Source organism: Sebastes fasciatus, chromosome 21 (assembly GCF_043250625.1).
Source record: "Sebastes fasciatus isolate fSebFas1 chromosome 21, fSebFas1.pri, whole genome shotgun sequence".
NCBI lineage: Eukaryota > Metazoa > Chordata > Actinopteri > Perciformes > Sebastidae > Sebastes > Sebastes fasciatus.
Window position 1 is genome coordinate 22,747,063 of NC_133815.1, and position 14,221 is coordinate 22,761,283.

Here is a 14,221-nt window from a genome sequence, read left to right on the forward strand (position 1 = left end):
CACAGTCAAACACTTTATTGTGTAAAAGAGTGCAAAGACACAGTTTGTTCATTGATATCATTGTCGACAATATACAGAAGTGACAGTAGTGACATCACATCAGTACCTGGAGACTATTCATCTCAACCTAATCACCTGTACTCAGGCACTTTTAAGTTGTTTTTTTAATATAAAAATAGGCTATTCTCTTCAAGTTGTCAATAAGATTACATTTTCTTCCTAATAAAATAAGCTTTTAAATGTATTTACTTCTGTTCACTCAGTAAATCCAGTGTACAGCTCATCAGAATAGATTACCTGATATATACCGGTATATGTGTTCTAAATACTGAAGACTAAGAGTCAGCCTACCAGCCCTACTTGCATCAACTCTTGTGTAGATGAATGCACCTCAGAGCTACAAACCAACTATGAACTACATCGACTCTTGCTGATTAGCAAGGCTTTAACATTCGCCGCTTCCTCTTTTGGTGTAGAAGTCCTACACTTACTGCTACCTTGGCAAAAGTAACCAGTGATAATTATTTTTCGGAGCGTCGGAGGGTTTCTAGCAGCTCAGCTGGCTGTGCTTGTATGTCAAGCAAGTACTACTACAACCACAGGTTAGAAATGACTGAAGGTGGAGCCCGATGCTTGTTTGGTTACATGCGGTGGATATTGTTGTGATCCATGAACTGTTTGAGGTTCTGCAGGTTGTCCCACCATTGGAAGAGGAAGGTCTCTGCGATGAGGCTGAACCAGGGTGTGATCTCCAGTTCTTTGCGCTTGCCCTTCTCTAACATCTCCCTCAGCTCCTCCTTGCTGACGTAGCAGTGGCTTTTGATTTCATTGGGGTCTGGACTCAACTCCACGTTCTTCGGAGAGACATAAAAAAAGATGTTATTGTCCATAATGTAAGGCTAATGTAACTCAACTCTTAAGTCCAAAAGACACTACAACGCTACCTTCTGCATGAAGAGGATGTAGTCAATCTCATGTTCTCCCCACACACCGTCTGACTGAGCCTTGTAGTGGATCCTTGTTAGGTACGTCATTTCATCTGGTGTCACCTGAGGAGCAACAGGAACACAGAGGAGATCAGACGCAAAGAAAGATTCTCCACAATCCTCAATAATCCTCTTCCATTAAATGCAGAAGCCAGGACTTTCAACACACACGCAGCATACCTGTTCCATGGGGATACCCAGTTCAGCTTCGAGTCTCCTCTGAGCAGCTCTCCTCACTCCTATTACGTCCTTCTCCTCCAGCTCACTGTCTGTGTGTAAAGGGTGGCTGCAGCATGTGTTTGTGAAACAGCCTGTACACACACAGACACGAGATGGTTAAACACATGCCTACCATTAATGTTTAGTTATCTTGTTATAATACATGTGACACAATGTGTATCCCAGTGGATCACAGGAGTTTTTTGGATAATGGTTAAACTGAGGGGTTGTTAAGGATTTGTCACCGACCTGGAAAAGTGATTTTGGCATCAGACCTCTGTTGTAAGAGCAGCTTCTCTTCACTGTTGAAAATGAACACGCTGAAAGCTCTGTGTAATAAACCTGGTAAAACAAACAATTTAACGTAAGTACAAATCTGTGATAAAAAGATATGTACTTGAAGCAAGACAGGTGTGTGCAGTTTAACATGACAGACACATACCTTTGTCAATGTTGGAGTTGAGGTGGCAGTTTTTCTTGGTGTCCGCTCCAATCTTGCGGTCGTTCTCGTCGATCAGGATGCACATCTCGGCGAGCAGCTGCACCTGCTTCTCGTCCAGGTGATCTGTGGTTATCTCGGGCATCCTGACTGCAGACTGTAGGTGTCTCACCTCACTGCATGGCACACAGGAGGAGGAGCAGGCAGACAACAGTTAACAATCTAGTCAGTATTCACATCAAAACAGGAGTTGTGCACTTTTAATATGACAGTCTGAACACAGTAGGTAATGTTTGACCAAAAAAAAAAATCATATTGCTACTAGCTTTTTCTGGAGCTTTCAAGTTTGTAGTGGATGGAGAGCAAACTCCACCTGCTGAGGAAGATGTGGTTAAAAGCTCCTGAAAAAGCTAGTAAGTGGACTTTGTTTTTTTTTTCCAAGTTCAAGAATGAACTTTCACACTTAGGTAGGGAGTACATTTTACAAACTGACATACTCATTAGAGTGAAATATATTTCATGGTGTGTTGTGCCTCCCCTGAACACATTTCCTTCAGTTTTAAATAAGGTCTGCAACTTTTTAAATGACTGAATAATCTGTCTATTATCAACACATTACAATGACAAAAATCTGGGGGGGAAAAGCAATATATCAAGTTCCCAGTGCCCAAAGGGAGGTCTGCAAATTGCTGTTTTTTCTCTGACAAAAGATATAAAGGTACAATAACAAAATGCAACAGGAGCAAATAGTCCCATTTGAGAAGCTGGTTTATTTGTTTAATGAAGGACATAAACAATTAAAAATGATTTTGCACCACTGCTGATCAGTTATTTGGCTAATACTGTAGTTCCACTGCTAGTTTTTGATGAAGTATTCCAGCTGCTGCCATAGCCTTTATGGCCACAGAGTTTACAAAATGTTAAATAATATAACAGTAAATGCAGCTTGCTTTAGTTGGTGTAGGCCGAATCGAAGAGACTACAGGCAGGCTTTGAGCTGCTATTTTGAAAGAGTGTACTTCAACCAATACGTAAAGCCACATGAAAATCAAGACTTTTTTAAGTGGAGTTTTGCCTGACTTTCTTTCTCGTATGAGACGACATTATGAGGAAGACACAGGCTTCAGTAGAGCCTATGAATAGCACAAACACCATCTCTGAGCTCAGGGTCAACAGGCTTATCTCTGGCTGTGCTTTCTTTAAACTCAAACCATGAAGTGGTTGCAGAAAGCCCCTCGCTTACCTTGATATAGCTCTGTAGCAGAAGGTGAAAGGTGTGCAGGTAGGTCGGTGTCGTAGTGCAGCAGCTCTAGCAGCGACAGGTATGTTTGATTTCAGCACAGCGGCTCCGTCGCAGGATAGCATGCGGAGCACCGCCCACACAGCCCGCACCATCGCCTGACCAACACAGAACACCAATCACAAGGTATGGAGGAGTGGGCGGAGGGAAAGACTGGAGTGACGTTCACCCAGTGAGGATCGATAGGCTGCTGGAGTCGCACCAGCAGGATGAACATTAACATGAAAGCCCATAAAGTTTGAGTCTGCTATAATAACCCATTAAACCCTTATACACACTTAGCCTACACTTTACTGCACAGTTTAGAGCTGTAACTCATTATTTTTCACTCAATTCAATATGCTTTATTGGCATGACTGTCAGGTGAACAATATTGCCAAAGCGTCAATTCAATTACTAATTATTCAAATTACAATATATAGATATTTAAAAAGAACATGCATGTAAATGGAAGAGAAAACAATAAAGAAGTAAAGTAAAGGATAAATGTAAAAAACAACAAAAAACAACTAACAATGAAGTAGAGGAGTAAATAAAAGGCAGTGTTATGTGTTGTTGTGGTTGTCTCTTAGGATGTGACTCTCACTGCGATCTATAAAACGCAGAGTACCAAGTGTAATCTTAAAACAAGATAATTTTTTGCTTGATACATTTAATCAATTATCAGAATTGTTGATTCAATGTTTTGTCTATTAATTGATACATACAACTAGATTAATTTCTAACGAAGCCATCTTAGTGCACTTTAGACTAAGCTACTGGAGTTACCCTGCACTATATTCAGTTTTAACAGTCTCTTCTCCACTATACTCATTTTTAACAGTCTCTTCTGCACTATATTCACTTTTTTAATAGTCGTGTATCACAGCTGTTACACTGCACTATATTCAGTTTTAACAGTTTTCTTCATCTCCTTGTATTTTTATATCTGGTATATATATATATATATTTTTTTTTGCACTTTGCACTACTAACTTTTGTACTGCCTTTTTACTAACATATTTTGCACTATGGAACTGTGATGCTGGAAACTTGAATTTCCCTTTGGATCAATAAAGTTACTATCTATCTATCTATCTATCTATCTATCTTAATTTTTTTTTACATAATGTGTAAAAATTAAAACTACACAATGCAGTAAAATGCCCCCTGTGAGTGTTATACTATTGTATATTATAGCATTATTAGCTATCACTGATGCATTAACATGAAAACATGCAGTGGCATATTGTAGTCCCGTTCCAGTGAGATCCACTCCGTGTTTTCCTCCAGACCCTGCTAGTCAACACGCCATCAGACCAGCTCCACCGCTGCACCAGAGGCCTCTGACTACTCAACATAAGTATGCATTATCTGCTACACATACAACCTACAGAGAAACCGATAACACGTTAAATTACTTACAAAACAATGTTCCTGTTTCAGGTAGATAAACCTCGTGTTTAACGTATCTTAACGACGCTATTTTAGAGGTGAATACTGTAATACTGTGCTGCTGTGTTCGACCGCCTTAGCTTTACCTCCCTACTGCTGACGTCACGGTGCTTTCATTGGCTGCGTCAGCGTCGGCGTGACAGCTCATTGGCTGACAGAGTGCAAACACAAACCTCGTGATACGGAAGTGGGTGAATACAGTGAAAATACGTGATGTGTCACAATTTGGATAAATATTGTGATACTTGTCAAACTATAAGGTGTCATTACCGTCCACTGACAGAGAGTATACCTCCACAACATGTTGAACATTACTAAGGGACATGTTTAACGCTAGCTACTTCATTTCATATCAAGTTATGTAGTCTAAAAACACCTCCATGCTGTGGTTTTGCTAGCTAATGTCGTCTCTACACTTCCGTGGTAGCTAAGAATGAACTGTGTGAAGCAGTCTGACAGCGGTGAGTGTCTTCTGTTGTTTCCTATATGTCAGATATCACAAGCCATGAAAGCAACGTCGAATATTATTTGTGCAAGTGTAATTTACCCTGTTACATTGCTATGGGCAGTTATTGGACAAAGGAGGACGGTCTGCAGGACAGATAATAATGCACACTGCACCTTCATAGACTAAGCTACTGGAGTTACCCTGTACTATACTCATGTTTAACTGTCTCTTCTGCACTATACTCACTTGTTTAATAGTCGTGTATCACAGCTGTTACTCTGCACTATATTCAGTTTTAACAGTTTTCTTCATCTCCTTGTATTTTTATATCTGGTATATTTTCTTTGTACTTTGCACTAATAACTTTCTTTTACTGCCTTTTTACTAACATGTTTTGCACTATGGAACTGTGATGCTGGAAACTTGAATTTCCCTCGGGATCTATCTATCTATCTATCTATCTATCTATCTATCTATCTATCTATCTAACGTTAAATAAATACAAGTTTCAGACGTCCAATTGTAAATATATAACTCTAAACTGGCTAAATCCTGTTATGCATTGTCCTGTAACGTTAAATATGGCTCTACTCCATCACAACGATAGCACGAAGTCCCAACATGTGTCGTCCTCTTAGCAGCTAGCATGTAAGGACATGGACTCTGGGTTTCATTAATAATGTGTATTTAATATCACCAAGCCTGTTGGCAAATGCAGGTTTCAAGATTCAAGATTCAATCCCCTTTATTGTCATTGTGTAGTACAACGAAATTAGATTGTGACAATCCCATAGGTGCTAAAAAAGATAATACAATAAAAACATATTAAAGATAATACAATATAACATATAAAAATACAATATGTATATTGATGAGATGACAGTTTTGCCAGATTACAGTTTTGCCAGATTATTGTCCATCAGATAATTATATAACTATTGCACAGCATCATATAATTATTGCACAGAGTGATCAGCATGTTATTGCACATATCCGTAACAGTAGATTTACATTTAATATAAGAGATGACGTGGACCTTCAGGCTTCGTGGGCTGCCTGTAGTAAATTCGGATGACATATAACAATTTACCAAAGAATGCTAATTTGTTCAACAAAACGTCCAATTTCACAAGTTATTTAACTCCCTTATTCCCATAGTTGTTGGTTTTCAGTAACGTTTTTTTTTATTGAAAACATGTTGTTGTTTTACATAAGATGTCTAAATGTCAGGTTCTATACATTTGCTGATAAGCAAATCAGCATTAAATTACTGGACTTCTGAACTTTATCGTTAGCTCAAAACAGTTAATTCTAGTTGACTTTGGACTCCTGCAGGCCAGGAGAATGATAGCTTTGTCTTGGAGAAAAATGGATTGACCTTCGATACACGTGTGGGTGAGGGAGATGGCATCTTGTGTTGTACTGGAGAGACTTACATACATAACCAGAGGAAAAGCAGCAGAATTTGAAAATGTTTGGAAACCTTTGTTGCAGTTTCTTGGACGTCAAATTGAAACTTTGTCTTATATTTTATTTTATTTGTTTTCTTTGTCAGATATGTGAAATACATGAAATTTCTCTTTCTTTGATTACTGTGGAAATTCTGACTAAACATTTCATTGTAAAATTTAATTATTAATATTGTTAGTCTGTCTGTATATATGTTTATATGTAAAATTTAATAAAATATATTGTTTAAAAAAAAAAAAAAGCCTGTCGGCAAATGCAGGTTTAATATAGGAGATGACGTGGACCTTCAGGCATCGTGGGCTGCCAATAGTAAATTCGGATGACATATAACAATTTACCAAATAATGCTAATTTGTTCAACAAAACGTCTAATTTCGCAAGTTTTTTTAACTCGTTATTCCCATAGTTGGCGGTAGTCAGTAAAGTGAATTACCCCGAAGAGGGTTTTTATTAAAAACATGTTGTTTTATATAAGATATCTAAATGTCAGGTTCTATAAAGTATACATTTGCTGATAAGCAAATCAGCATTAAATTACTGGACTTTTGAATGGAGTTTGGAATGATGATGTTTCAGAGCAGCAGGTATCAGAGCAAGACTGCACCATAGATCTGAATATATCTACTTGTATTAGTTTGGATCTATGCAAGAAAGGCTACCCTTGAGCAGTGCCTGCAATGGTTGTTATCCTGAACTTCACTTCTTTTTTTAACCTACAGACAGGTGGTGATAACAGACCAGCCTAATCCAGGCACCAGCCAACTAGAGAGCCTGGCCTTTGTTTACCTGCTTCTCAGGTAAGACGTAAGAGGTGAGCAGGGGGCAGGGCCACCCACGCCGTAGAAGGGATGCCTGTGGAGGGCGGAAGCAGCAGCGGCTCCGCTTCGGCGGCCCGTCACCCCAAGCAGAAGCGAAAGGCTCACAGTTTGTCTATTCGGCGCACCAACAGCACAGAGGAGAGGCCAGCCGGCATCCTGAGAGGAGACATGCTGGAGGGACAGGTGAGGCATATGCACAGACACCCATGCTTTTTCTCTCTCTCACACTCACACACAAGTACACTCTGACAGCTGCAGACATGCATTTTGGCAAACATACAACTCTTAAGACATATAATAACATATTTTATTTCTTGTGGATCTGCTCAAAAACACATACCAGAAAGTTATTCTTTCTTAATTACCATTTTGATTGTCATTTTCTTGTGGTGTGAGCCGTTTTTTTTGTCAGTCATGAGAGTACAGTACGAGCCGGTTGAGCAGCATTGCTTTTATTTTGTAACCGGTGATGCAACATCAAATGTAATGTATTTGTGAGATGTGGTTTCGTCCCCCAGGGGAAATGTTTTACTTTGGAATAAACTTGCTTTAGTCAAAGTGTTAATGTCATCTAGATTTTACATCCTCTAATCTTTGATGAACTGCCTGGTGTGGATGTGCAGGCTGGTTATAGATTCCTTTTTTTAAAACAAAGGGATCTACTGTGACTTTTTAAGCCCACTGGTGCCATCAAGTTAGTGATTAACCATCTCCAAACAGGTTATTTAAATTAGAGCTACAATTGATTTGTTTCCTCCAGAAAGGGAGAACCGTAAGCCTTTATACGAGCAGGCATTTCCTGATGCAAACCAGTTGTAGCAAACTGTCAAGCTTCTTCACTACTGGGGTGATAAAATCAGTTTGTTTGATCAAGAAGAACATCCTGGTTGTTAACTTTTGGGAGTTGGCTATAGAGTGACCCTATTTAGAGACATCTCTCCGATAAGCTGAGCAAAGGGTTTGTGAGTGACTGTCAAGTGTTTTAGATTGTATCATGTATTTTCTGTCATGGGGGATCAAACTGGTAGAATGAAAGACAAAACATTGTCTGTGCCTTTTTCATGATCCAAATTTTGGATTAAAATATTCAGTCCAATATAATGCAATGCTTTATTTTGTCAGTATTGTCATGCCCCAGTTTTGGTCATGGAAGTCCTTTTAGCATTTACTTTCTCTGCTTGACAATGTCCTTGAATTATCAGCCACTAAAACTAGAGCTCAGCTTGCACTGGCCTGTTGTCTCATCAAGTTTTAATATGGGCCGCTTGTCGAGGTCTGATTAGTCTTTTCACCAGGCCTTTTTGTCTATTGCCAAGACATGCTGGCTGCCTGGCTCTGTTTATGTACCTAGTCTACCCCCCACCGAACAAGTTCCACACACACAGGCAGCTTTATAAACCCATATATAACACACAGAACGCATTTTCTGCCGCACTTTCAATGCTGTCATTATTAGCCAGAGTGCATTGCAGGTTTTAGGGTTAAGCTAAGCAGCTTTGAATTCATAAGGGCTGCCTGTTGTTTGCTAATTGACCTTTTTTTTTTTTGCTAAGTGTGTTGACATGGGGCGCAGACAGAATGGTCAGGCGGTTAACGTCACTGTTGGTTTTGAATGTGTGCCAGAAGAAAGAGTGACAGTCAAGTATTTGGTTTCCTCGTCTTTCAGATGGCTAGAGAAAGCAGCAGCTCTCAAGGCGAGCTGTTAAATGCAGCCTTTTGAATCCTTTGTTTTCATGGCAGCTTTTTATGTCTCTTTGCATGCTAGTCTGGTTTAGACTGATCACCTGATAACTGGGTACTTCTAGGAGTCCGCCATGGAGGTAAGTCAGTTGATTGAAATGAGTTTGAGTGGTTGGACCCTGGCTGTTGTGTGGTTTGTACATAATCGTTGTAGCTATGTAGCCCAATATGTAGCTGAGTTCTTACACAAACTCAACTGGTGGCTGATTAAATCAGGTAAACATACAGGCTGTGTTTGACATGAGATTTATGTGGGTTGCTTTCGATTTGTTTAAGTGCTGTGGATTTTATGAGTCACCCAAACTTCTGTTTTTTTTTTGCCTGGCAGCAGCATTTTGTTGTTTTAATGTTTGAACATATTCATTTGTGAACATATATTAAAATAGTCTTGAAGTTCAGATTTTAAGGCACAACATACTTTATATATCACATTATAAGTAAAAGAGAATTCCACACTGGAGAGGGATCTGGAGGGAATGGAAGTGGTGACTCCTGCTCCATACACCAATGTAATTCCTACTTTGCAGCCCTATATGTCAGCTTACCATCAGGTTTATTCAAGCATTGTTCTTTTCTTTGTTGTCTGTCCAGGACTCCAAGCTGCCCCTCTCCTTACGCAACAACCTTCTTGACCTTTTTGGCCAGATTGAGCGCGAGTTTGAAAATCTCTACATTGAAAACCTTGAATGTGAGTAACTGATCCAAAGAGGCTAGCAAATTTATTTAGATTACATTTAGATTTCTTGGCCACACATACCTCACTGTATTGATCTTCAGGTGTTGATTGACTAACCAGATGGTTTCAGAACATGGGCAGTGTTTGCTTACTGACACCCTGTCACTGTGCTAACATTACAGTACGCCGGGAAATTGACTCTCTGAACGAGCGTCTGACCGGAGACGGACAGATTATTGAGGGAGGAGACCCAACCAAGGGAGCTCTGAAAACAAAAGGTACAGTATTTCCTTCACAATCTGTTGCAGGTCTCGATATATTTAACAGATGCTACTGCTTCTTTGGAAAGTTAAAGGGACTCTCTGTAAGAATCAGAAATTGCTTTTTAACAGTGACACTTGTGGCCATTAAGTCAACGACAGTCAGCGTCCTGTTGCTCACGCTCTCGCTTGTGCTTGCACTACTGACACACACAAGACTGAACATGATTGACAGGCATCATGTTGCTTAATGTTAGCAACATCAGCCAGCTAAAACCACAATATCACTATATATTTCACATGCTTGGCAGTCATTTACCAAACGAAGGTCCCTCAATGAATCAAAGGCCCGGCCGATCCTAGTGTTAACTTTTCCTGCTTCAGGGGAGACACTAGTTTTGGTCTCCTGGGCCGGAATTGATAATGTTACTCGCTCCCGAGCCCCGTCACTTCAGTCAGCAGCAGGGAAACAAGACACGGGAAACCTCTGTTGGTCTTGAGGAGCTGCAGCATTTATTTCTGCACAAACTGCATCTTCCACTGTACATTCACTTGATATTCTCAAAGCTGAAATAACTCCTCTGCTCCGCTGCTCACTCGTTTTCTCAAACACTCGCTGTCTCTTTCTTGCTTCACCACTCACTTCCCACGTGCACACACACTCTTCGCACTGGCTCTGCTATTCTCCCAAAACACTAGTTTATTCCCAACGTCGGTCACATTCCTGTTTTGCAAGACAGGCTTCACTAGATATAACTTCTTTTTTTTTTTTGTGCTACCGTGGAGTTTGTGTTGGAGTATGAGTTGTGGTGGGGGCTGGTCGTTTGTTGGCGTTAGCGGACTCCATGAACGTTATCTGTGGTTGCACACTGTTAGCCCTGAAGGCACTCGCGAGCGCACATGACGTCACATCCGTTGGAATTTCCCGGAAAAAACGGACCGGTTTCAGGCTGATAAAGGAAACCCAGAAAGTTGCAGAAGGTCTAATTTTTTAGGTTAGGTTATAACCTGTTCCCACATTGCCAATAAAAATTATTAAATCACATGTGTATATATATATATATGTGTAAAAACTTACATACAGTCCCTTTAAATGGAAAAATATTGATGAAATTGATTGTGTGTCTTTAAAATGAAAGTATATATCTCATTCCATGGTGGCTCAAGTCACAATGAAGAAACTGACTGACTGTCTATCCCTCTGGTACTTTTAATACAATAAACAGATTTCAGGTGCCAACAGCTAGCTTAATTTTAATTACAGTGTATTTAAAAGCACATAATGTTGGCTGAATACTGTGTGGAAAAAATATGAACTCAGATTTTAAATATACAATTATTGCAGCATGTCAAAATGTGATAAATTTGCACGCACTACAATCTGTCTCATGTTAATAGTGCAGCACTAAAGAGGAACCTTCAGGGAGAAACCTTGGACACTGTTTTAGTCATGCTGATTGATAGTAAGACTGACCAGGAGGGATACGTTTACATGGTAACTTAGGTCAGACGTATTTAAACCTCCTTTATTGAACAGAATTTCCTGTCTGGTTTGCTGAAGTAAGCCTGGTTAAACAGGGAGTCTTGTTTTATGGAACAACCCTCAGGTGTGACGTGCACAACTAAAAACTTTATTATATACTTAAATAAGGTCCTTAGAGCAGCAGTGAAGCCAACCAATGAGTTTGTCACTCAGTGGAGAATTTCATTCTTTGTTCTTTGTCTTTCCATCACACAGCCAGCCACAGCACCAGTCAACTGTCACAGAAGCTGAAGACGACCTACAAAGCCTCTACCAGCAAGGTACCTGGCTCCAGCTATTTTAACCTATTCTATAGAGCTCGTACGATTTGTCATCTGTGTAATTATTTGAGCGGTGGGGGTAATGGTAACAGACTATCAAAAGCCCCTTTGTTGCAGAGTGAGGAGAAGGAAGTCTTTTTCTCTTCCTCTGAGGTCATGATATGTAAAGATTGGGTAAACAAATGAAAATGTGACCAAAAATCATTACTGTTAAATGCTTTTGTTTTTGAAGTGCTGATGCATTTATATAAAGATTTTTGGACGGAAGTTACTTGATTTTAAGCGTTTATCACAAAATGTCATCTCCCTTGACCTTTTCCTTTTTAATCTCTTGCCGATGTAGCGCTTGTACACTTTCCACAGCAAAATAGGTGGACCTCGCAACTTCAGTGTGGCCACATGGGAGTTGTGGGGAGGAGATTCATGGGTAACTGCCTGAATGCTCTGTTTGTTTCTAAGCATTGTGAGGGACAGCTGTGGGCTGAGTCTGTTTTTAACTACAGTCTGACCTTGACTCCTCATCTCTTCTCTTCTCTGCTCTGCACTCTGTCGGAAATAATTTGGGTGAACGGCTGCAGTTGTAAAAAACAACATATTTTTACAGTTTCTTATAGGAACATACTGAATTTTTGAAAGAGTCATGTTGGTAACGTACTAATTAAACAAAATCTTCTACCAATAGAGTAGAACCTTAATCACCATTTGAGTCCCTTTCCATCAGCATAACGATATGTCAGAGTCAGTTGTCATAATGCCAAAGCAAATAACAATACAAAAAAAAAACTGGCAAGTTCAGTAACAAAATTGTCTTCAAACAGCTGTTAAAGGAAATGTTCAGTATTTTGGGAAATACTCTTATCTGCTTTCTTGATTAGAATTAAATGAGAAGATTGATACGCTAAATAGGCAGCAGTTACTGTCACACATTGTGAAAGGGTTAAAGTTGTAAGACGAAAACACGGACAACTCCCAAACCCGACAACACCGTGGTAGCAACCTGTCCATCACAAGTTAGCCACGCCCTAAAGCATCCCCTGCTTTATGGTCTATTTGACTCTAAATAGGAACATAATTTACTAAATGAACATCATGCTGTATTGAAGGAGACTTGAAACTAGTGATTGAGACCATAAACTCATGTTTACAATGTTTACTGAGGTAATAAATCAAGTGAGAAATAGGCTCATTTTCTCATAGACTTCTATACAATCAGACTTCTTTTAGCAACCGGAGGAGTCGCCTCCTGCTGGCTGTTAGAAATAATGCAAGTTTAAGGCACTTCAGCATTGGCTTCCCTTCTTAGACCCGGAGGTAGCCCACTGAATGTGCCGGGCTATTTCTTGATCAGAACCAATAACTTGGAGTCTAGCATATAACCTCCGTAAAACAGGAGAGTCAGTGGTATTGATCTTCTTATCTAACTCTTGGCAAGAAAGCGACTAAGTCATTTCCCAAAATGTCAAACTATTCCATTAATGCAGGGCTCTACAGTGCATATGCAAGTGAAATGTTTTGTTCCAAGTACATCTTTTGTTTCAAAATTCTTAAGTATCTTCCAGTCATACCAGTTTGCTCCTGTGTCATGCATACAGTATGTGTTCATGTTATTTCTTTAAATAAGTAACTATGCCCCTACATTTTTTGATTTACCTGCGCCCCAAAAAATCAATGTAAGCGTAAAGCCCTGTAATAGTATCATAAGTATCATATTGAAAATGTTTAGTTAAGTGTATTATGGCTTTCAAAATGACTTTGAACTTCTCTTCCCCACTTCCTCTTATTACCTAAAAGTTTCCCTCGACTTTGCCTTTCTTAAAGCAAAGAAACAACACTGAATGCAGCCAAAGTCTGAGCTAGATGAAGAGTGGGACAAAATCCTCTTCTGATTTGAAAGTTAGAAAAGAGGATACACAGGATCAAGGGAGGACTTCTTAGATTAACAGAACTAGCGGCTATAAATAATATACAGCTAACCTATCAGCTGGCTGAGAAACATGACAAAAACTAATTCTGTTAAGACTGACCGTACTTGAAACTAATGATCTGCACTAACTATATCCTCGGTTACTTCTGGGTTGACCTTGACTGGAATGGGCTATTTTTCTTGTTGCTCACTGCTCATTGTGTTTCAATGAGAAGAAACGAATAAGATTGTATTGTACTGTAATGTGAATGTTTACACACCGGATATAATGAGACCATACATTAACACAGTCTCACACAAGGAAACCAGATGCTTCGCTGCTGCATCTAATGACTACCAATGATCTAAGCTTATCGCTGTGGTTAGCCGTCTGCTTGCAGAAAGCATGCACAGCACAGGTTGTGACTGTTCTGTGACAATTGAAACAACTATTCACCCTTTAATTTGTTCACCTGGAAGCCTGCAGTGACTATGTATAACCAGACCACTAGATATGTTTTAGAGGTGCACCCCTCTTATAATAGCTTCCTCACACCGATACTCAAATTGGAGCAGTCTTGATATATCATCCTCCAGTTACACACAATTTGGCGAAATTTGAAACCATAAACGTTTTGGCAGTTGCAGAAACATCCTCTGATCTGAAAACAGCGCTTGCAGGCTACCGTTCTAGGGGCCTGTATCACAATGACAGTTTAAGTTTT

At 39.7% G+C, this 14,221-nt stretch overlaps 2 protein-coding genes across 6 annotated transcripts in view; one reads left to right on the forward strand and one right to left on the reverse strand.

Annotated features, from left to right (window-relative positions):
* Positions 1-4,472, reverse strand: idi1 (isopentenyl-diphosphate delta isomerase 1). 2 transcript variants are annotated; one of them, XM_074622672.1, is made up of 7 exons: positions 4,349-4,472; positions 2,888-3,042; positions 1,648-1,820; positions 1,455-1,547; positions 1,167-1,297; positions 945-1,049; positions 1-854 (listed from the first exon to the last, which is right to left on the reverse strand). In XM_074622672.1, the coding sequence occupies exons 2-7, from the start codon at positions 3,037-3,039 to the stop codon at positions 642-644; spliced, it is 867 nt and encodes a 288-aa protein (XP_074478773.1). In that variant the 5' UTR covers positions 3,040-3,042; positions 4,349-4,472; the 3' UTR covers positions 1-641. The 2 variants fall into 2 exon arrangements, with proteins under 2 accessions (XP_074478773.1, XP_074478774.1); XM_074622673.1 differs by lacking the exon at positions 4,349-4,472 and having other exon boundaries at positions 2,888-3,060.
* LOC141760035 (WD repeat-containing protein 37-like) overlaps positions 4,155-14,221 on the forward strand; it is a 23,887-nt gene continuing 13,820 nt past the window's right edge. The window contains exons 1-7 of one of the 4 annotated variants that reach the window (XM_074622669.1): positions 4,213-4,286; positions 4,777-4,839; positions 7,016-7,297; positions 9,446-9,542; positions 9,713-9,808; positions 11,529-11,593; positions 11,937-12,020. In XM_074622669.1, the coding sequence (XP_074478770.1) occupies positions 7,145-7,297; positions 9,446-9,542; positions 9,713-9,808; positions 11,529-11,593; positions 11,937-12,020 (495 nt within the window). In that variant the 5' untranslated portion in view covers positions 4,213-4,286; positions 4,777-4,839; positions 7,016-7,144. Of the gene's footprint in view, positions 4,287-4,628; positions 4,840-7,015; positions 7,298-9,445; positions 9,543-9,712; positions 9,809-11,528; positions 11,594-11,936; positions 12,021-14,221 lie in introns of those variants that run through there. The other 3 variants (XM_074622668.1, XM_074622670.1, XM_074622671.1) reach the window with 3 other exon arrangements.